Raw genomic sequence first — 21,891 nt, 5'->3', positions numbered from 1 at the left:
TTCCAGAATACCCAAAGTTACCAACTTGTGTGTTAAACGTAACAAAAGGGATTCATTTTATTCTTTGAGATGAATGAGAAAGTTTATGTAGTGCGTTGCATCCGAAAAAGTTTTTTGCTCTTCATCTCTGGTATTCGTTTGTCAGCATCTGGGATACCCTTCGATAAACTGCTTTTAAATTGTATGGGCTAGATGTTTTGATTAGGTGTTCACATAAACTCTGTAGCGATAGAATTAGGTTTGGTCTTTTTATATTAAAGTTTTATGTATGTTGTATCAAAAAAATATATATTTCTAGAAAAGCTATGAAAACTGGGTAATTTGTGGAATGGAAGATCATTTTGGCATGATGATTTATGAGTGTTTCCTCGTGTTTTGAGCTGTAACCATGAGTACCCCTGACTCATTGCATTTCATACACATTATAGGCGGTCAGAACAACTGGAGCATGCCGCAGAATGCCAGTTGCCATGATGCTGAATGACAGCTTCTCATTTTAAGATTTGGGACTTCAAATCTTCAAGGCTTCCTACTGCCCTCTAGAGCACACAAACTGCATTTCCAACAGTAGATGTTGATCCTGTTTCTGGGCTTCTTAAACCTTGACCTAGTGTGGGGAATTTTGGATGCGCTATAGTGTCATCTCTTTACTTCCAAGTGGGTAGAAAAGGATGCGATACTACAGTTTCTACGACTACTGCAATGAGTGATTTGAGTCTCCGCAGGGTGAGATTGAATTTGCCTGTTAAACAAAAATGATGCCATCAATGCTGCCTATTTCTGCCTAGCAGCCCTTCAGCGTAATGAAGTGCATTTCACATTCCCATTGGGTCAGCCGAGCCCAGTCATAGTAATCCACATGTCTACTTAGTTTAGCATTAGAAAATGTGAGTGACTCCCTCTTGTAAATTGATGTAAAGGACACCAAATACTACTGCATGCACCATATAGTTGTGGATGAAATGGAAATAAAGCCCAACACAAATAAACATGTATATAGTTTCTTTCATGTCAAGCATCCCCTGTTGCTGCAGTATATAGAATTTTAAGGAAAGAGCGCTTTTTTTAGTTCAAACTGCTTTGTGACTTTATTAAATTAGTGGATGCAGTAAAACTAATGACTAAAAATGGTACTGTGCCCTTTATTTAAATCTAAGACTCGGGGAATGAAAACAGTGTTCACTATTTCACAACAAGGACTTGTTTCATTAACTAACACAATTGTAGGCAGGTCTGCTTGTTGTGCCTGTCAAATTACATTTTTTGTTTGACAGTCTTCTTTCGTTGTGTGACTAGACAAGTGTTTTCTTTGTCTAACAAAGATTATTTTGTCATCAACTCTGTCAAGCCCAAACCTCACGTAAACACTGCCAACAACAAAAGCCAAACTGTTTAGGAAGCAATGCATTGCATTAGCAAACTAATTCCATTCAGTCTTTGTTTCTGTAGTTTTATCAAGAAGATTTTTGTAATACAATATTTTTTCTCTGCCATTAGTGTTAACCCCCAAGGTCCTAGACAGCCTGATGGTGTCCTATGTTGTAGATTCCACGTGCCTGTATCATAGCAATGCTATGCCTAGTGTCTCTTTCTGTATTAGCACTGCTATCACTAGTCCCTTGCTCTTGGGATCTGTTAAAGCTCAGTTAGATTCTAAATATTCTTAATTATCTAATGCTCTTTTCTGTAGTAGTAAACATGCGTTTCCTGTGCGTACGCCTGCATAGTGATCAGACCAGGTGTAACACTTGTGCCAACTGTAACATATATCCAAATGACGCATCAAAAGAAGTGCCATAAAAAAACAAGCCTTCCATTGAGTTTATATTGAACAAAAAGCAGAACAGAATCTTGCAATCACTAAATGAGACATACTTTTGACATCTGTGTCAGGCTGTATTGGATGCCTGTGTTTTGTTTAATGTTACTTCAACATGGGGTTAAATATGGTAGCACAATTAAAACTGAACAACCATTGACGTTGTACTGTATCTGTTACAAGCCAGCAGCTGCTTTTACTCTATTTCATATTCAGCAATTACCCAAATGTTGATCCACTGAGCACTAGCTCCAGTGAGCTAATTCTGCTTACAGCTGCTGGTTGTCATCCTGGTAATACTCCTAATATGTCCCTGCCAGCCATGGGAGATACCACCATATATTTAGTTGTTAGTTTAACATTACATAAGCATTAAGTGCTATGAAGTTGATTATAAAATATATTAGAGGAGCTGTGGATCTCACACCTTATTGCAAGTGGGGGGGTAGGGGTGGGGGATAAGGGCTGTGGAATATTCATCACTTTGAGGATCTGTGTAGATGCAGTTCACTGAACAGATTTGAATATGAGGATATAAAAGTTGCCTCACCGATTTTGGATTGAAATTGAAAGCAGTATTCCATGCAAAAAAATAAATACAAATAAACTACTATCATGAATGTAGGTCGACGTGCTGACTAACAGTTTCAACTTCAGTTTCATCGTTTCTGCATTGCCAGCTGTTGTCGTAACTAGCATGCAATCAGAATTGAAACTAACATGGTCTTCCTTTTTATAGGCCAGTGATTCCCTGAGGTTCTTCTAGAAATCTGTAGTGTGTTGAATTCCACAATGAACGATGTAGGCTTTGGAATAAATCGTGCACAGGAGATACGTTTCTATGTTTAGATGAACATGGCAGGGTGGAGGCGGGAATCCTGCAAGTACAATGCAGCATGCTTTAAAAATGTGTTAGACTGAATGCCGAAAGACAAAATGTGAGAGAAGTAAACTATTTACATTTCAAATGATGATGTGGGTAAATACATTATCACTAATTCACATATTTCGAATTGCTGTAAAATTCCCTCTGGTAATACAAGGTTAATTGGTTGCTGTCTGATTACATTATGTTTCTGTTGGATTGCAATAACACAATGCTAAATTGATTCCACATACCCTTATTTGGTTCAGGATTGTGCGCACTGTTCTTACAGGGTGCAGTGATGTCATTGCAACATGTGACTTGACAGAGAGCTGAAAGGAAAAAGCCTCTGCTGCCACCTTCTGAAAAGATTAAATACACATTTTGATTAAATGGCCTTTCTGTATCCAACAGTAAAAAGCTAATGTTACATACAATTCTGTGTCTGAAGAGTGAAGAAACAGGACACTGTTGATCTGTTTACAAGTAATTGCTCGTGGACTCTCGCTGATGATTATTACCATACAAAGACTTTCTGTATGGCACCTGAATAAATTGCACTAAAAAGCAGGAATAAGTTCACACAACAAGTCAGTGGCTGAGGTGGGATTTGAACCAGGCACCTGCTGGTTACAAGCCTGTTTCTTTAACCACTGGACCACACAGATTTGTTTTGTCTTTTGTTTTCCAGGGTGACCTGAAGAGCTATCTGCTGAGCCAGGAGGAGCGGATCTATGGGAGCTCTGAGCTTCTCCAGCTGCAGAAGATGGCCTGCGAGATTGCTGCTGGAGTCACCCATTTGCACAAACACAACTTTGTGCACAGGTATGCTTGCCCAAAAGAGGACTTTCTGCAGTAAGAGCTACATTGAGTTTGTGCTCAAGGATAAGACAAACTAGTTAAATGCACAGTTGTAATGTAGACTCCCAACACATGATTAGGTGTGGATTCCACTTCCCCTGTTTTTAAAAAAGTTAATATGCCAGTTTAAGAGGCATTCCGTATTACAAATAAACGTAATGGAAGAGTAAAAGGAAACTGAAACAGGTGTAATTACAAAGTGTGATTTTTAAAAAAAAAAAATTTTTTATAGCATCACATTTTGATCTTGTTAAATTAAATCAGCAATGACTTATCACTGCACAGTGGACAATAGGGCACCTTTTTACTTCCAAATACAACACCCCAGAATTAGCCTGGTGATCTGTAAAAACAAAAACACTCCAGGAAGAACAAGAATGTAAATATATGTTGCTTTTAAATCAATACGAGAAGTTAGCATGTGGATATTACATTTTATTTCATTGGTTGCTGGTCGGCCCAAATAATTGAGCTTCTCAAACAGTGTCGTGACTTCAAACTGTTTACCATTATTGACTGCAGCCTTGTGTTTACTGGTAAAATCTCCTGTACTCTAATATTTGAAACCTCAGGATCCATGTTATATTATGTGTCTGTGCATTTTTTTTTTTTGGTTCTTATTTAATAATACATCATTTCATGCAAGTCCTTTTTTTAGTTTAAAACATCGAGTGCCTAACAATATCCAAATAAGGAAACGATAGTTGACGGGGACCATTTAAATTTTTCATTTTTACCCTGAGAGATCCATGTCTGTGTAACTGGGGACATGGGTGTAAATAAATCTCTGGTGCTCAGCTAAACTCTTCTATTTTACATGCTCAGAATAAGACTAAGCATATTGAATTACACAACTCTCAGGGATTGTTGGGTGTCGCTTGTCAACTGTTGCAGGAATATGATGATTCTGCAGTTTTCATGTAAAAGGATAGTTACACATTTGGATTTTACCGTGTTACTACTGAAAAGATGCGTGGACATCCTTGAGTTATTGAAATGCCTAATGAAATGATCCTGGCTCCTGTTGCGTGTTGACTTGATTTACGGAGGTGGACGAAGTCCAACAGTGTCAAGTTCATATGGCTAACTTTCCCACTTGCCAGTGGGAAGTGTTAATGCCCATATTCGAAGCATTCAATTACAGCACATGGTAGCTCACGCCTGTGTTTAAAAGCACTTTTATTTTTTAATGGAATCATTTCAAATAACAAACAGATCTTCTGTTTATCCACAGTGCAGGTGTAACCGGCCCACAGGAATGTGTATAAAACTAAAAACACTTTCCTTGTAGTTGCGTCAACACTGTTTAAACAAAATAATAAAAAATAAATAAATCTGTTGATCCATGTAAAAAGGCAGTCCTGTTTAAACCAATTCATTTATGGAGTGAGAGAGCTTATCTAAATTATTTCAAAGAATACCATGCCCTGTGAGAAGGAAAGAAATGTCGAAGTGACCGAGAGCTCTGTATTATAGTGATAAAAGGCAAGCAGAGAAATATCCGCTTTTATTGTTATTCAAGTGAGTACAAGTAAGTTTTGGATTTTTGAGGCCCAAGATTCCTTAACTGATTTACAAAAGCTGTTTTTCAATATGTGGGTTTAGAGTTCTTAAAGTACTGACAGGATTTTAAAGTCCCATTTACCAAAGCGTACGTAAAAAAAAAAAAAAAAAAAAGAAAAAAGATTCTGTCCTGTTTTCACTTACTTAATTGAACGTCTTCATTTTGCATTCTTCAGCTTGACAAAATTAATTCAGGACTGAAAAGGTTAAAATAGCTAGTGATTGTCCCTTGCCCCTATATATATTGAGTCTTTAGTTTCAAACAAAAAAAAGGTACTGTTTTCTTTAAAAGCAGTTCTCGCTGGTACTGTATGTAGCCTATTCCACAAGGTTGATTACGGGGATTGCATTATTTTTCAACTGAACCGTGACTGCCAGTAATACTGCCCACACGCTGCCCTGCCCTGGAGTGAAACCAAAGGATGAATGTACCGTCCCGTGCAATCCTCTCATTGTTGAGAGAGATTCCCTGGAGAGATTTCAGTTTATTTGTTGGAATTGTATTATGGCCACCTGCTAAGACTCCAGCAACTACAATTTCACAGGGGCTCAAAAGCTGCCAGTTAGCCATTAGCTCGAACACTGTTTATTTATTTATTTATTTATTTATTTTTTCTTTGATATCTGGGATGGCCAACTATTGGTCAGAAACGCATAAGAGTGCAAACAGAAAAAGTAAAGTTGAAAAAGAAAATGTGTGCCAAAAAGGAAGCTGGAAACGGTGAGGGTAAAGTTTATTGCATGTGGACGTAAGGTTCCGTACACAGCCTAAAAAGATACTGAATTAAATCTGCTTCATTTGAATTCAGGTTCCACCAGCGATGACAGAAAGTTTAACGCTCCTCTCATTATAACATTATATTCATTACTGCTAGGACACAATGTTCTCTGAACAGTGCTGCTGTTGTCTCACATTTGACCTTTTAGGGAATAGCTTTTGGTGTCCCCCTGCTACACAGTAGTATGCACGCTGCAGATGCTGTAGAAATGGTTTTAAAATATTTTATCCATTTGTCTTGGTAAAATTAAAGACACTGACAGATTCTGTCTCATTGAGAGACAGCTTGAATCAGCGCTTCAGTGGAAGTGGTGTGTTTTGCTGTGGTGCCAGGGTATTACCCAATCCACTGTCACCCTTTTGGGCTGGGTGACGAGTGATATGCCATCTGTTCCTGCTCAACTATGTGAAGACCCGGTCTGTCGTTTGTGCTCTCCTGCTTCTTGGACCAGCCGGCTTGCCGTAACGAGTTTGTTCCTGTCTGGCAACAATATCCTAATGCTGTCTGAGTATGTTGGGAAAAGCTCCAGCATCAGTGATTTTGTTGCTAGGGGGAGAATTGAAGCAGCTGGACTCAGTTTCTTTCACCTGTCATCTTTAATGAGGCTCTCAACTGGCTTCTTTGATTTACACAGCGCTGTCCTTTTGATATTCTCACGTGTTCCAGAGCTTCAGGACGCACAGGAAATGTCGGACTGTCAAGAATGGTGTCAGCTTGTGGGAGAGAGACAGAAGTTTAAATGCTCTTAATCTAAATGAAATGCACACACACAGATTCAATTACTGCAAAGTTCTGTCCAACAATTTGAAAAAACAAAACAAAAAAAGCAGAGCATTTTAATGTTTCTGTTTAAATAAAATAACATTTGCAAACACACACTTGGCTGTTGAGCAACATTACTATTCCTGCATGGTTATATCAACAGGCAACCACACGGTGGTAGCAAAGTGGCATTAATAGCTGAAAAAATTGATTAGAATTTTGTACCTACTAAATCTCTTGGAGACATGGATCAAAAGAATATTATACAGGAGTAGAGCAACACAGAACATGATGCTCACATTTACCTTCAGGTTTGAATTTTTTTTTTCTCCTCTTAATGGCTTTGGTGGTTGAAATGCATATCCTGCCCTTCAGTGTCATGACAGCCCCGAGCTGCATTACTGAAGCAATACCATGCTGAGTGCAGCCTCTTTAATGACTTTACATGGATATGAATCATTTCCTCTTCATTGATGGCCCTGGGGGAAGGGAATGTAGTGCTCAGTTTATTATAACATACATTTTAACATATATTTTGGAACGCTTTGGAGACCTAGCAGTGACACAGAAATTGTCCTTTGTGAATTTTTAATGTGTTTTGTATTTGGTGGAAGGCAGATGAGAATTACAGAGCTGCAGCAGAGTGCTGACTGAATTATTCTCCGTCATGTTCCATTATGAGGATTACTCTGTTACATTAGCCAAGATATTGATCGACCATGTGCTGTCACATCTCATTTATTTTTTATTTTTTTCTCTTCTCTTCTCTCTGCGCCCTGCCCTGCCTAGGCTAGCTCGTGTTAAACGCAGTTGTTTATTCTCTTATATTTCTCTTTTATATTTAAGTGACTTGGCTTTGCGGAATTGCTACGTTACCACAGATTTGACTGTCAAAGTGGGGGACTATGGAATAGGAGCTAGTAGGTACAAGGTAAGCTCTCTGGTTTTTCAAGATTTCTAAGCTTTTGGCTATGACGTTTATTCTACCATTCAAGGTAAAGCAGTTTTGATATGAGGCAGTGTGGTCCAGTGGTTAAAGTTCAGGGCACCGGTTCAAATCTCACTTCTGCCACTTTACTGTCTCACTGTGTGACTCCTGAGCAAGTAACTCAACGTCCTTGTGCTCCATCCTGCGGATGGGATGTTAAACCAGTGTCCTATTGTAGGTGACTCTGCATATAATGCACAGTTCGCAGCCTACCTCTGTAAAGCCCTTTGTGATGGTGGTCCATTATGAAAGGCACTATATAAAAATAAAGCTAAAGAAGAAAGATGATGATGCATTGGAAGCCATTTAAAAAAATAAATAAAATAAAATAACAATCCAAGGTCAAACTTGAATACGGTTTGCCATTTAGAATATTTTTTTTTTTTTATAGTGTTTCCATTTGAAACTTACAGTATTTATTTTTAAATCAAATATAAAAGTAACTAAGTCATATTGGGAAAACAAATGTAAATGATGAGCGATTATGAATAGAGTGCTGTGTTTTTTTAAGTTATTTTATATTGTTCTGTACAGCTGTATTTTAGTTTTTTTACATGCATCACCCCGTGTTGTCTACAATTTTAATTGACCTTTCTCTTTAGTTTATCAGTGAGCTGGTCAGGATGAGGAACTTTTATCAGTGAAAATGCTTTGGCAGATGTTTTTCATTTACCTTGAACTTTCCAGTTTTCAGTGGTTCGGATTCACTTCTCATTTGTTGTGTGCATCAAACAGCAATTGACAAACAGACAGCTTCAATATCCTTTAGTCTACTGCCCTCTTCAGGTGGCACTTAATTCATGTTTTGGCCATTCAGTGACTGGCTGACAATTAAAATGTACTTATTTTGTGCTATAATAACTCGACTTCAAGAATACATTTGGGGGGATAAAGAACTATGAAATGTGTGTTATGCGTATAGTAAAATGGGGCTATTCAAGGATTAGTACATCTGTTTCTGCCTTCCCTAGGAGGAGTACATTATCACTGATGAGGAACAGGCTGTGCCCCTGCGCTGGACTGCCCCTGAGCTGCTGGGAGAGATCCGTGGTGGGGTGGTAGCTGCAGATCAAACCAAACCTGGCAATGTGTGGTGGGTCTCCAGTATTACAAATCCAGGTCTCAAACTGCTGTATTCAGCAGCTTCGTACGCTGATTCTCCCCAGTCTAATGCCATGTGATGCTTTGACATTCACATCGTGTAACAAGTACTGGATAGTGTCCCTGGGCTCTGACTTTTCATATAATATCTACTAAGTACAGTAGAGCAATAAAGTGAGAGTGCAATAAAGGGCACACTGACCTGAAAACAGGATGCCTGTCATCTGCCTTCCTGGAAACGGCGAAGGCGCAGATGAAAAACAGGACTCCAGATGGCTGTCCTGGCACCTTTCCAGCCAAATTTGTTACTCTGTGTATATATGTTTTATTTGCATCACTGTCTTTTTTCACATAGTGCTTACAAAAGGAGGTCTTAGTTTGGGAATCTAAAGCTTTTCCGGGCCATGTAGTTATACCCATTTTTAAAAACTATGAACTGTGCCCGATTGCTAGTTAATCCTTATGAACTTCGTAATGAAAGTCTGAACTGTGGAGCCCACTTTTCCAAAGCGGAACCCCTCCAATGAGCAGAAATCTTGTTTACAGGTAACAATGTAAGCTAAAACCGGTTTGAGCTTAGATGATGAATAGAATACCCATTTTATTTCCTGCGGTGGTTCAGGTGTGATGAACGGAAGCACCTGGTTGTTCTGTGTCCTGATTAGTTATCAGGAGTCAGTAAAGCTGACCATTCTGTTAGCTCTGTGTCAGTGAGATGTGCTGATTGCCTGCTGTATAATCTTGACTCTGTTTCTTTAGGGCTCTGGGTGTCACGCTGTGGGAGCTGTTTGAAAACGCCACCCTACCGTACCCTCACCTTTCAGACAGGGAGGTGCTAATCCATGTCATAAAGGAACAACAAATTAAACTCTTCAAGCCCCAGCTGGAGCTGCCTTATTCTGACAGATGGTAATCCTCTGTTTGTACAATGTCCTACGCATAGACTACAGAAATCAAATCCTTGCCTCTGTGCCTGTCTGCCTGCCTTGGTTTTTAATGAATCAGACAAAGGCTAATAGGAGGTTGCTTGGTAACAGAAAAGTGAAATGCTTTTTCTATTGCGTACGTTGTAATGTACCAATATTTATTCATTCCTTAAATGAGGAGGACAAAATGAATGTAAAATCAAGATTTCAGCTTGTGTCAAAAAAGTGTTAACAGTATATTTGTATGGAATTTATGGTTTTAAATTGTATTTGTAATGCAATTATATAAAATGTTATACATAAGTAGCATCTTGCATTCGTTCCCCCTGTTGACACAATGGTTTCCATTTAGTTATTGTAGTGCTGGTACAAACCTGTTTAATCCATTGTAGATAGCAGATTCCTTATTTATTTTATTGGTACCTTCTGCTGCTGGAATACACAAAATCATAATAAGCATATACACAGGTAGCATTAGGTGACTGTTATTAGACTGTAGTAAATGGCTTTTAAAAATTCTGGGTTATTCTTGTTACAACTTTTTTGACCTTGTGAGTTTGACCTTGTTATTGCCTGCCTTAATTTAAAACGTGTTATCATATATTTTGAGATTTTTATATTCATGGGACAGGGACGGTGTGAGGTATGTATGTACTATGTAACTACTTGTGATTTCTTGCAGGTATGAGGTGCTGCAGTTTTGTTGGCTTTCTCCAGACAAGAGGGCCACAGCTGAAGAAGTGCACAGGTTGCTCACATATCTCCGCATGCAAGGCCAGAAGGAATCAGAGGAGGACTTTGAACAGAGGTGGAACATGCTCAAACCAAACCCCAGCAACAGACAATCCACTATGAGCCACTCTTCGTTCCCCATCCTGGAGCAGTTTGTGGACGACGGGCTCCACCGCGAGATGGATGAAATCCTGACTGTGACGGAGACCAGCCGAGGCCTCAGTTTCGAGTACGTCTGGGAGGCAGCTAAGCTAGACCACTTTGATGACCAGAACCCCTCCGGCATGGACACAACTATGAACTACCACAGCATGTTCTTCCCCGTGCCCCCCTATGAGAAGCCCGTCTTCTCCGAGCCTGGCACAGTGAAGGGGGGGGATGCCAGGAGCCGGGGTCCTTCTGCTGGAGTTCCTGGGGAACTTCCTGTCTTTGATGCTCACAGACCAGCAGTGGGGAGCGAATACTACATCCAGTTAGAGGAGCAAGGAGAGAGCAGCATGGAAGTAGATGAAAATCGGTGTCCTACAGACCCACAGGACAATGATCGAGAGGTTCCCCAGGACAGGCGTTCGCTGCAGTACGTTGTCCTCCGGGATATACGTTTGGATGAATCCAGCACAGATGCCGATTTCTTCCACCGGAGCATAGACTCCAAGGACTCAAATTTACCAGAGAGCCAGGTTGGGTCACAAGCTTCCAGTGATCTAGAAAGCCCTTATCGCACTAATATTTTTAGTGAAAGCACGCAATTGGAAGATGCATCCTGGAACAGGGGCTTCTTTGAGCTACCCGAACTGAACGTGAATCACCTACAAAAGACCCCTGGCACCCAGGAGTCTGGCTTAGAGTCCGGAGCAAATAGAAAAGAAAGAGACTTCAGTTCCTCTTTAAGAGGTGATCAGGAGACTGTTTACATGGAAAGTATTGCAGAACACCCGAATGATATGCGGTTACTAAGTTCAGAAAAACTGTCAGATAACTACTTATTTCTCAAGGAGAAAAACTTAATGAAGGATCCCTCATGTTCTTCTAGAAATAGCATGGACTTAAGATCCGAACTTTTAGATGCTGATTCAAATAGCTTCCCAGATATCAGTTTTAAGACGTATTCTGGGGACGGTTTAGGTAACAAAGATTTGGACCTTGATGGGCCAGCAAGTCATTTAATGTATGAGAGAGTTACAGGTTTCTCAAAGGAAGAATGTTTGAACTTTCGTAGTCCAGATTTGAAAGGTTCTCTACAGCCTTTAGTTCAAGAAACACTGTTGCCTTCATGTTCACCAGTTATATCTGAAAGCTGTAGTGACATACTACAGAGTAGTAACTCCTTCAATGAAGAATGTGTTTTACTCAAATCCTCGAAAGCAGGGACTCCTTTTCCTCTCGACTCTACCTCTAAGAGTGCTGAAGTCTCAGCAAGTCCCACCAACAGCCATGAATCCCCTCTGTTTCGGGAAAGTGCCACTCATGACAATTTGTGCAACGATGCCAAAAATCACAGCCTTCTAGGTGGTTTGCGAATGTCAGAAGAAAATGCACCTGAAATTGTAATCAAAGAACCTGCAAAGAATGCAAGCCATGCATCAGATTCTGCACATGTCAACAATGCTGGCTTGGAAAATGGCCTTACAATGTGTTACAACAATGAAAGCTTGATCAGGAACATGGTTAAAGATGTTAACAGCAGTGGCGTCCTGTCTGCAAATTCGCTGCTGGAACAAACCAATGGTTCCTCATCTGAGGAGCCCTTAATAACCTTTGAAACTAATAATCTATCAGAGGATGCATCTTCACATTTGGCTTCTGCTCCTTTTTCGGATCAGATAAGCCAAGACAGCCTTCTCGATGACAGCGAATCAACGACTCTTTTGACAATCGAGCAATCGGCCGAAACGCCTGACTCGTTGGATTCACTGGACGTGCATGGCTTAGTTGGTCCATCTGAAAACCTGAATGCTGTTAATCAGAAACTCCAGCCACCTTATAAAACCGCAGACAGTGGCTATGAAACTGAGAATCTGGAATCTCCTGAATGGAATTCCCAGTCTGTTGGTAAGGGGCCTTCCCCCATTGAAACCGTGCTAAACACAAATGTAGAACAGGTTCCTGCTTATTTACTACCTCCGGCCATCATCATTTCAGAGGTGGATACTGTAATGGATATGGATGTAGAGGATGCAGAAACTAGTACACGTCAGTCCCAGACAGGGGCTCCAGTGGAACTGTTCTCAAATGCCAGCCAAAACTCATATCGGGACTCTGCATACTTCTCAGATAATGATTGGGAGACAGATAAAAAGTCTGAAGACATCAACAGTAACTCTAACTCTAACGACACTACCCTCATCACCATTGAGAACAGTGGACCCAGTGTACACACTGACAGTACAAACACCTGCAGTGTGGGAATCACGGCATGCCCGGAAGAGAAGATGCAACCATCAAAAGTTCTTGTCTCTCTGCAGGCACAAGAGGCTGAACCAGCTAACAGACTTCAGGAGCAATCAACAGAAGTAAGGAATGTAGTATCACAGGTCTTGGACTTCAAAGGCAACATTGTGCCAGAGCTGGTACACGCAATGGGAGATGACTTGAATGCAGAAGCTAAGGTTGCTGTTGATGGTAGTGATGTGTTGGACATCAGGACACCAGAACCTCTTGCTGAAGTTAAAGCCAGGCTTCAGGGCAGTACACCTGAATCTGTAGACGTGCCAGCTGTCTCAGTCGACATGCAGCAGTCCAACTCTTCAGGGGACAAGGTGAATAAAAAGCTGGTAACGTCCTACCAGAATGAAGGTCCGAAGCTGAAGGAACCCGATGTCGAAGGCAAATACTTGGGCAAGTTGGATGATTTGGACCTCCCAGAGGTTGTGGAGGATGGGATTGATGCCGACGAGGAGGATGAGAATAGCGACGACTCGGATGACGACCACCAAGGTTTTAATCTGCTCAGCGAGAGTTCTGAGAGCGACGATGACGCTGTGCACCCCGTTCCCATTGTGGTGACCGAGAACGACGACGGCAAGGACCTGAAAAGCCTGTTGAAGCTGACGCCTCCCCTAGCCACACAACCAACCAAACGGGCTCAGTCTGAATCAGACAGAAGGGCTGTGTCATTCTTCGATGATGTGACTGTTTATATTTTCGACCAGGTAATGCATTTATTGTCCAGTGCTACTAAAAACAAATAAAAAATAATATTTCTCATTGCGCCAAGCAGCAATATATTACAAAAAAAATCCTTCTGTTAATCAAAAAGAAAACCATTGAGTCATTCCATGTTCTAAAAATACCTATATTTACAACTTGAGGATGCATTTAATGCATCATAGGACCACATCCAGAGTTGCTATTGTTACATGAGTATCTCTGTTTGATGGCTTAGGTTTTGTTTCTGTGTGAGTCAGAAGAGCGAGATGGGGTAATGCTTTTTTTTTTTATTATCCTTGAAAAGTTAAATGCCTTTTCAGAACCTGTTAGTAAGAAACCACTTTTTATGTTTTTTGTTTGGGAACATATTGTAGTATTTTAACCATTTGTATGTAATAATCTCCTTGATAGTTGACAGTACAGGTTTATGTTCACAGTTTTTTTTAACTTCAAAAATGGGAGTTTGTACATTTCTTCAAAATGTAGAAATTACAATTCCTGCGTCTTTCAAGTCTTCTAGCATAAGCATTGCTAAAGATGCTGGATTAAAGGGGGCTCCCAAGTGGCACATCTGGTAACATCCATGTGGAGTGTAGTATGCATCCTATAGCCTGAAGGTTGCTGTTTCAAGTCCAGGCTATTCCACTGCTGACTGTGGACGGTTCCCAGGGGGCAGTGCACAATTGGCCTTTCGCCACCCGGGTGAGGAGGGCTTACGTCGGCCAGGGTGTCCTCGGCTCACCGCACCCCTGCGACCCCTGTAGACTTGCCGGGCACCTGCGGGTTTGACTGGTTGCAGAGATCCTGTGAAACTCCTCAATTACATTAGCTGCTGAAAATAAATCCAGTGTTCTGATAATAGGCTTAGCCATCAGCTATGAGTAACCTTTATTCTAGACCATTTACCTTTTTTTGTCTCTCACTCCAAGGATACTCCAACAAAGGAGCTGGGTGACCACTCGGCCAGTTCAAACAGCCAAGTGTCTGAGTTCAGCAGCCCTGTACCATCTTCCAGTCCTGGTTATCTGAATCGCTTCACCCACTCGGAAAGCTCTACAGATGAAGAAGGTAAGTGTGCGTATTAACACAACACCATCCAGCTGAAGTTAAACTCAGGGCCCTTATAAGGAATATATTTTAGTTTGAACCATGTGTGACACTGTTTATGTTTATACATGCAATGATTGCTATCTTGTATGATAGTACTGTATTTACAAAAAATGGATAGACAAATGGTTAATATTTTTATTTTTCTTTGTTGTAAGAGGGGTGGATATCTGCTGATTGAGACAGACACAAGAGTTATCTTTTGAGAAATGCTGCACAGGCTCTCAGAATTATTTGTAGTATTTAGAAGAAAGAAATACAGTGGTAGTTATTTAATTGTTGTCACAGCGATGGCAGCCCAGGATCCAAGGTGCACACATGGTAGTACCACCGATGATAAAACACACGTTGAGTGGATTCACTGCACACTATTTAACAGGAGCACATCTGAGAGAAATGCAAAATAAAATACATGGAAAAAAATAAGAACGCAGAACACTATGTGCAATAAAAGGAACATCCCACTCCTGGATACCCTACACGCCCCTTGTTATACTTTTAAGTGGGATTGAAAAAAGAAAAAAAAAAAACCTTTAACTAAAAACCATTCTTATCCTGGTTAAACACACAGACAGAATATTTAAAACAAACACAGCAATTGTTACTGACATGGTCCGCTCTGATTGACCAAGCGCTTGATAGTGTCGGCGTTTGAATTCAACCCATCTCTATCCAGAGTATGCTTCTGGCTGGAAAGGACCAAAGAACAAAGGGGTGTATTTGTTGATCTTTTCTTTTTTCGGGCATTCTCTGGACTCCCCTGCAGTTCCACGTGTGCACCTGAGAAGCCAGTGACAGGGCTGTATCCCTGATACAGATGTGTGTGTTATTGTTTTTCATGTACTGTAGATGAATTACTTGGTTATAAACTCAAATGCACATGTATACTGCTACTAGTCTGTGTAACTGGTTTAGAATGTGCTGATTTTCTTTTTTGTTTTTGTTTTTTTTCCCTGTTCAGGTGGTGGCTTTGAATGGGATGATGACTTCTCTTCTCCGGAGCCCTCGTTCATCTCCAAAGCGGCCAGTCACCTGATCATTTCCAAGGCATCTTCTCCGGTGTCGTCCCGGTACTTCTCTCCCCCACCGCCCCCCCGCACCACGGAGCAGAGCTGGGCAAGCTCCCCGTACTCCCGCTTCTCCATCTCTCCAGCCAGCATTGCCAGCTTCTCTCTCACACACCTCACAGACTCCGACGTTGAGCAAGGAGGCAAGTTCTCCAGCCTCGGGTTACTCTAGAGCGGGGGGGGGGGGGCCCACAGGGTCTTCAGGTGTTCATTCCAACTAAAGCTCTCAACTAACCTAATTGATCTAATTGTATGTTCAGTTGGACTCTTTTTAATCATTTTTCAAGGTCTTTTACAGTTGAGGATTTAAAAATATGAAACATTTTAAGCCTGAAGAGAAGTTAAATTTGTCCAGTTAATCGAATAATTAGGCAAATGAAGTACTTGAGAGCTCGGGTGGAACAAAAGATAGAAGACACTGTGGCCATCAAGGAACTAAGTTTGAGACCCCTGCCCTAGAGCCGTTCTGATCCTTGTTACAAAATGCTAGGTTACAAAAAATGGCAGGTTCTTGAGTATTCACTGCTACGCCTTTTGTTGTTGTTGTTGTGAACCGATATTTTCTTTGTTGTATTAATACATGTGTATGTAATAATCTCCTTGATAGGTTCTATTATTATTAATTGGTCATTTAGCAAATGCGTTTATCCAAAGCGACTTGGAGACTAGGGTGTGAACTATGCACCAACAACTGCTGCTGTCACTTACAGTAGAACCTCAGTTTTATGTCTCATCCGAAAGACGGTGCACAAAGGTTTTACAGTTATTGGTATAACCTTTTTTTTCTGAAGAGCACTTTTGTTGCTTTGCTGTGGCACAGTACAAACTTTTAATGAAGTAGTAAATGGCTTGCTACATGTGGAAAAACAGCAGAACAGCTGTAGGTTCATTTTTAAAAAGGACGGCTTCATTGTGATGACATAAGATTCTGTGCTTATTTTAGTTTAATCTGTTACCTTGAACACATGGAAACAGTGACTTGTGCCTCTTTCAGTTTTATGATTTCAAATGAGTCACTATTTAATGGATATAGCAGGGCTTTAATGTTTTTTTAAACAGCTGAGGCACATCTGCCATACAGTATGAAATAGTCAATAGACATAATCTCCAGTTTGTCAGAGATGCAGTTCCATTGTCAGATTCATTTCGGAATTATTTTTTCTTTTTCATTTGAGAGCAGTTTAAATTTTATCTATAATGTAAAGCAAAATGAGTGGTAATTGTATGAAAGAAAAATAATTAATTTTGATCTGATTTTATAGGCATCTGTTATCTATGTAACAGGATTTTACATTGGTTCCAACTGTTGGCTTTTCTTTGAGGGAGGGTTGAACTGGTACTGTCCAGTATTATCGGATAAATGTGTCAAAGACTGTTGTGTCGAAATTGAGAAAAAATCGTACTTTATGAAGCCAAGGTTTTTTTTTTTTTTTTTTTTGCGTGCAAGTAGTTCAGAGGGAAGATTTGAATACAGACTTTTTAAAATTGCAAACAGGTGCAAAAACAATAGATAAATCATGTCTGGAATCAGCGTTGAGTTGCTGTGCAGAAAACACATTTGCACAGTGAACTGACAGGTTTAATGAAGTGCACAGAATTAAACAGAACAACTTGAACAGTCGGGCAGCATTCATTCTGTGTCAACTCTTAGACATGTGTGCAGAGTTTAAAAAGACCCAAGCTAAATGCGAATTTTCTTGTGATATATCAGGCAAAGACTTAGGAAAAGTCAGTGTTTTATTATAAGAAGTTTTATCAGCCGAGAATGTTTAAATACAAATGCCCCTGGGGTTTGTTTGATATATAAAATGCATTTACAAATGCTGAAGGTAGGACACATTTTGACTGTGAAACCTCAGTGCACCATAGATGGATAAGATATGGGTTGCTGTGGATGGAAAATATAACTGGACAACAAGACTCATTGTCTGATTGCATTCCACCAAGGTTGTGGAGACACACAAACTGTGTGAATTGAGCAGATGTGCATTTGCTGAGAGACCTGCAGGTGTCAACAACTCGGATCACAGCATTAAGGGCAGCTATGTATGGTGTGCTGTCATCTGACTGGCTTGTTTACTGTGCCATGAAACCTAAATGCCAATAACAATGTGTAACACCTGTACAAAAAAGAAGGTTCAGTATGTCTTGGGCTTTAATTCCAAACATTGTGTTTGTTGTTCAATGTATTTTTATTATTATTATTATTATTATTATTATTATTATTATTATTGCTGCAAATTTCTAGTGAGTAACTATCCTTGTAAACTGTTTTTAAATAATATGAACATGTATCTTTTTAGGAAGCAGCGAGGATGGAGACAAGGACTAAACGAGAGATCATCTGAGATTGAATCGGTCCGTATAGTCTACAAAGGAACTACAAATGATGTATTTTGAGATGTAAAACCCATTTTAAAAACAAAACAAATCAAAGCTCCTGAAGAAGAACTCTTCCCAGTTCTGTCGTCCTCTTATGAACAGCACTTGCTGTGTTACCGCGGGTCGTCACTGCTAGAAGGGATGCAGTTGAAGTGACAAGAAAACAATGGAGATGATAAAACCTCGGTTATCATGATCTGATTAGCATACATGCATTTCCAAACTAATCGGTGAAATTAACCGATTGAAAAAACAAAAAGAAACTAATTTAAAGTATTATTTTGTAAAAGTAACTGTACAGATAAAGGAAATTGTTCTGCATTCCTGTCTCTTGCTTTACATTGTATCAGCTGCTTTACAGCCAGGCTTTTTGAGTATTGAGCTATGTCTTTATTCTGTCAAAAGCATTAGTCCTTGGCTTTGTTTAAGGTAAGCATTTTATGCAGCCTTGGCTTGCATGGGTTAAAGCTCTACATAGTAGATTAGCTTATAATGAAAAAAACAAAACTTAAGCAATAAAAGTGATAGAAACCTCATTGAGTGTTCCCATTACAGTATATCAAAAGCAGTTTGTTTTGGTTTTAGCATGCTGTTTTGTGTGAAAATGAATTCCCTGCAGCTTTAAAAAAAGAAGTGTTTGGTATTTTTAACAAAGAAAAAAAAGCACTGGAAACTTTTTGCACAGTCACACGTTTAACTATATGGAACTGAGCAGATTTCTTACACAATTTAACAATAATGAATGAATACACTGGTATGGCATTTTCAAACAGTTATACAGGAGGCAGTCAGTCATTCAGATTTGTATATAATCAGCGATGCTCTTTAACCTTTTCAACCACAATGTAATTTGCTTTCTTACTCTGCAGAAACCTTGTAAGGGGGGTGTATATTGCATTAGGCATTAGCCATTTTAATAGCTGTGCTTAATTTGTGTAAATCAAATTGTAACATTTGCCCAAAATATATTTTCGAACTGGGATGAAGATAAGGGCAATATAGCATTTGTCTCCATTAGTGTCCATATAAATTAGGGTTAGTCTATGCTTTTTGAGCAGTTGATCGCTTTCATGCATTATTTTCTGTTCTAAAAACATTTTGTTAGACTAAACAGCTAGCAAGACCAGAATGATCTGTGTAACGGTCTTAGATAGAGGTCCACACAGTAGCATTTGGTACATGCCTATCCCATCGCATATCGCCTTTTCTAAACTGGTTGTATTGATGTGCCTACAAATTACAAAACATAGCACTACATTTCACATGTTTAGTTCATTTTGATAAAACAACTAAACTGCTCATCATGCTGTTCAAGAACGACGAGCAAACAGCTGTTTGTTATATTTTCTATTCTTTAAGAAAAAAGAAACGTTTTATTAAATATATGTGAACTGTAGGATCTAGGAGCTGACGTATCTTGGGAGTGCTGTAAAATGCCTGAATGTAGTAAGCGGATGGTATTCGTGGAGATATTGTCAGTGCAATGAACATGTGTGGTTTTTTTTTTAGTTCATGGGAGGAAGCAGTCTTAAGTCAAAGCACTAAACTGAATTTGTGTTTCTATAAGCTGGTGCTTCACTGGGCTTCATAAGTGTTGTGATGCCTAAAAGCATGTGTTAAAGAGAAGGAGATTGGGGGTAACTTGTTTGGGATACAAGCAATTGACGGTCTAAAAAAGGAGAGATGATCATGTCTTTTTTTAAACATGGTTCTGTATTCTGTGGTTCCTAACTTCAGCTACCTTTTTGTCATTGTTTGGCTCAACCCCTGCCCAGGTCTGAATTGGCTCAGAATGTCTGCTACTGTAGGTACATAATATATTGAACACATGCAAATAAATACTGGTTTCACTAGGGCTGCGATGAACACTATTTTACTGTCAAATCAATCTACTATACCCCCAGAACATCTGGAATTAAAATGTGTGGCTAATCAGAAAAATAATCCAGACGTACCCTTTAAAAGGCTAGTTTGTCTTATTTTGAATATGGCGTTTGCTTTTAGTTGGTTATTTTGTGGAAGAAGCCCAGAGATTTGTTTTATAAGCAGTAACTCTTAAAGAGAAATACATATGATTAGAAGCCATTTTTATTTGAGTACGGTAATAATGAAATAGTAAATATTTGTGAAGCAGCCTGTGCTTCAGATAAACTTGAAATTTTATTTGAAAATTCTGCTGTTTTATTCCATATACATTTGCTTAATCTTGCACATTTGAGAAGTGTAATTTAATGTTGAATGGTACTTATGTATATACATGTTTAATTTTGTCTGTAAATGGGGAATGATGTAACAGAGTCCTAGGTATGAGGTTTTCATATTGTAATTTAATAGAAGCATAAAATTAATGGCAACATATCATGGTAAAAAGAAGAAATAATTCAGGTCATCCTGTCCTTAATGTGTAAATTTTTTAAATTGTAATATTTTTACTTCACATTGATCATGCACAGTGTAATTTCAATGAATTGTTTATAATTAAATACACTATGCCTATTTAATATTGAGAATAAAAGAAAATTGACTTGTACAGATTTGTGTTTTTTTGTTTGTTTTTTACTTTTCAGGTGAGCTGGGTGGACTGTAACAGGAAATGTTTCTCTTTTTACTGCTAGATATCAATTTAACACATCAAATAACAATCATTTTTTAAGTGTGTGTGTGTGTGTATATATATATATATATATATATATATATATATATATATATATATATATATATATATATATATATATATATATATATATATATATATATATATATATATATATTTGTGTGTGTGTGTGTGTGTGTGTGTGTGTGTCTGCAGATAGTTTTAAAAAGGCCTAATGTTTAAAAGCCATAAAGTTAGTCTAAAAGGTTCAAACACACACACAAAGCACGAATGCTGGATTTTACTGAGAACTTCAGTCTACAAATTATAACTTTGTTTTTTAATCTTTTAACAACAAAAATCAACATGACCAAACCCATGCACACACTCAAGAACAACTACACCCTGTAGATATATGCAAAATGTACCCAATGCAAATAAGGTAAAGAGTAACTGGAAGAGCGACTATATTGGAAAGCAGTTAACCACGCAAACTAGCCCAGTTTGAACATTTGGTTTTCTTTAGTGGTACACCAGAACAAAACAAAAACAAAAAACGATTAACAAACCTTACAGCAGCAGATATGAGTTCATTGTGAAAGGTAATATTGCTCTGCACTGTTGTTCCCAGAGCAGTTTTACATACAACAGGTGCATAGTGGCAGTTTCAATCTTACAGAGCAGATAAAATGATCACTAATCCGAAGCAAATGAAGAAATAAAAACGAGAGGTGACTGTATTAGTAAAACTTTATTTATTTATTTTTTTTTTTAAACTTTGAAACCTGGATTATTTTTAAATTACGTTTTTTTTCTCCATGCATATTACACTTGTAGTCTACCAGTGCATTCACTACACTTGCATTTTACAGTGAATACAGGCATTCTGTCGTCGGCGTGATTACCGCCTTGAACATTGAATACTGAAGCTGCCAATTTGCAATCCAACAGTGATACTTGCGTTGTGTCAACATTAGCCCATTGTGCATATCTCAAAACAGACGAGAGACACAGAAATAATGATAATTTTTAACACAACGATCCAAGTTCCTGCAGGAAAAGAAAATATTGTATAATACAGAGATTTTGAACCCTTGGTAATTAATAAATTAGTGACGCTCACCTTTACTAATTAATTACCTCCAAACAATTGTTATATATTGTAGGCATAATTGGAGAGCCGCCCTTTAACGAGA

At 39.0% G+C, this 21,891-nt stretch overlaps 1 protein-coding gene across 1 annotated transcript in view; it reads left to right on the top strand.

Moving 5' to 3' along the window:
* LOC121301074 (serine/threonine-protein kinase LMTK2-like) overlaps positions 1 to 20,632 on the top strand; it is a 43,520-nt gene extending 22,888 nt beyond the window's left edge. Inside the window, exons 7-14 of the mRNA XM_041230190.1 lie at positions 3,376 to 3,509; positions 7,496 to 7,580; positions 8,609 to 8,730; positions 9,498 to 9,647; positions 10,347 to 13,548; positions 14,476 to 14,614; positions 15,615 to 15,863; positions 18,024 to 20,632. Coding sequence (XP_041086124.1) covers positions 3,376 to 3,509; positions 7,496 to 7,580; positions 8,609 to 8,730; positions 9,498 to 9,647; positions 10,347 to 13,548; positions 14,476 to 14,614; positions 15,615 to 15,863; positions 18,024 to 18,052 — 4,110 coding nt within the window. The 3' untranslated portion in view covers positions 18,053 to 20,632. The remainder of the gene's footprint in view (positions 1 to 3,375; positions 3,510 to 7,495; positions 7,581 to 8,608; positions 8,731 to 9,497; positions 9,648 to 10,346; positions 13,549 to 14,475; positions 14,615 to 15,614; positions 15,864 to 18,023) is intronic.
* The last annotated feature ends 1,259 nt before the right edge of the window (positions 20,633 to 21,891 follow it).

This window comes from Polyodon spathula, chromosome 26 (assembly GCF_017654505.1).
Source record: "Polyodon spathula isolate WHYD16114869_AA chromosome 26, ASM1765450v1, whole genome shotgun sequence".
Classification (NCBI taxonomy): Eukaryota; Metazoa; Chordata; class Actinopteri; order Acipenseriformes; family Polyodontidae; genus Polyodon; species Polyodon spathula.
The sequence above is the reverse complement of the archived record's forward strand: the minus strand, read 5'-3'. Positions and strand labels throughout refer to the sequence as shown.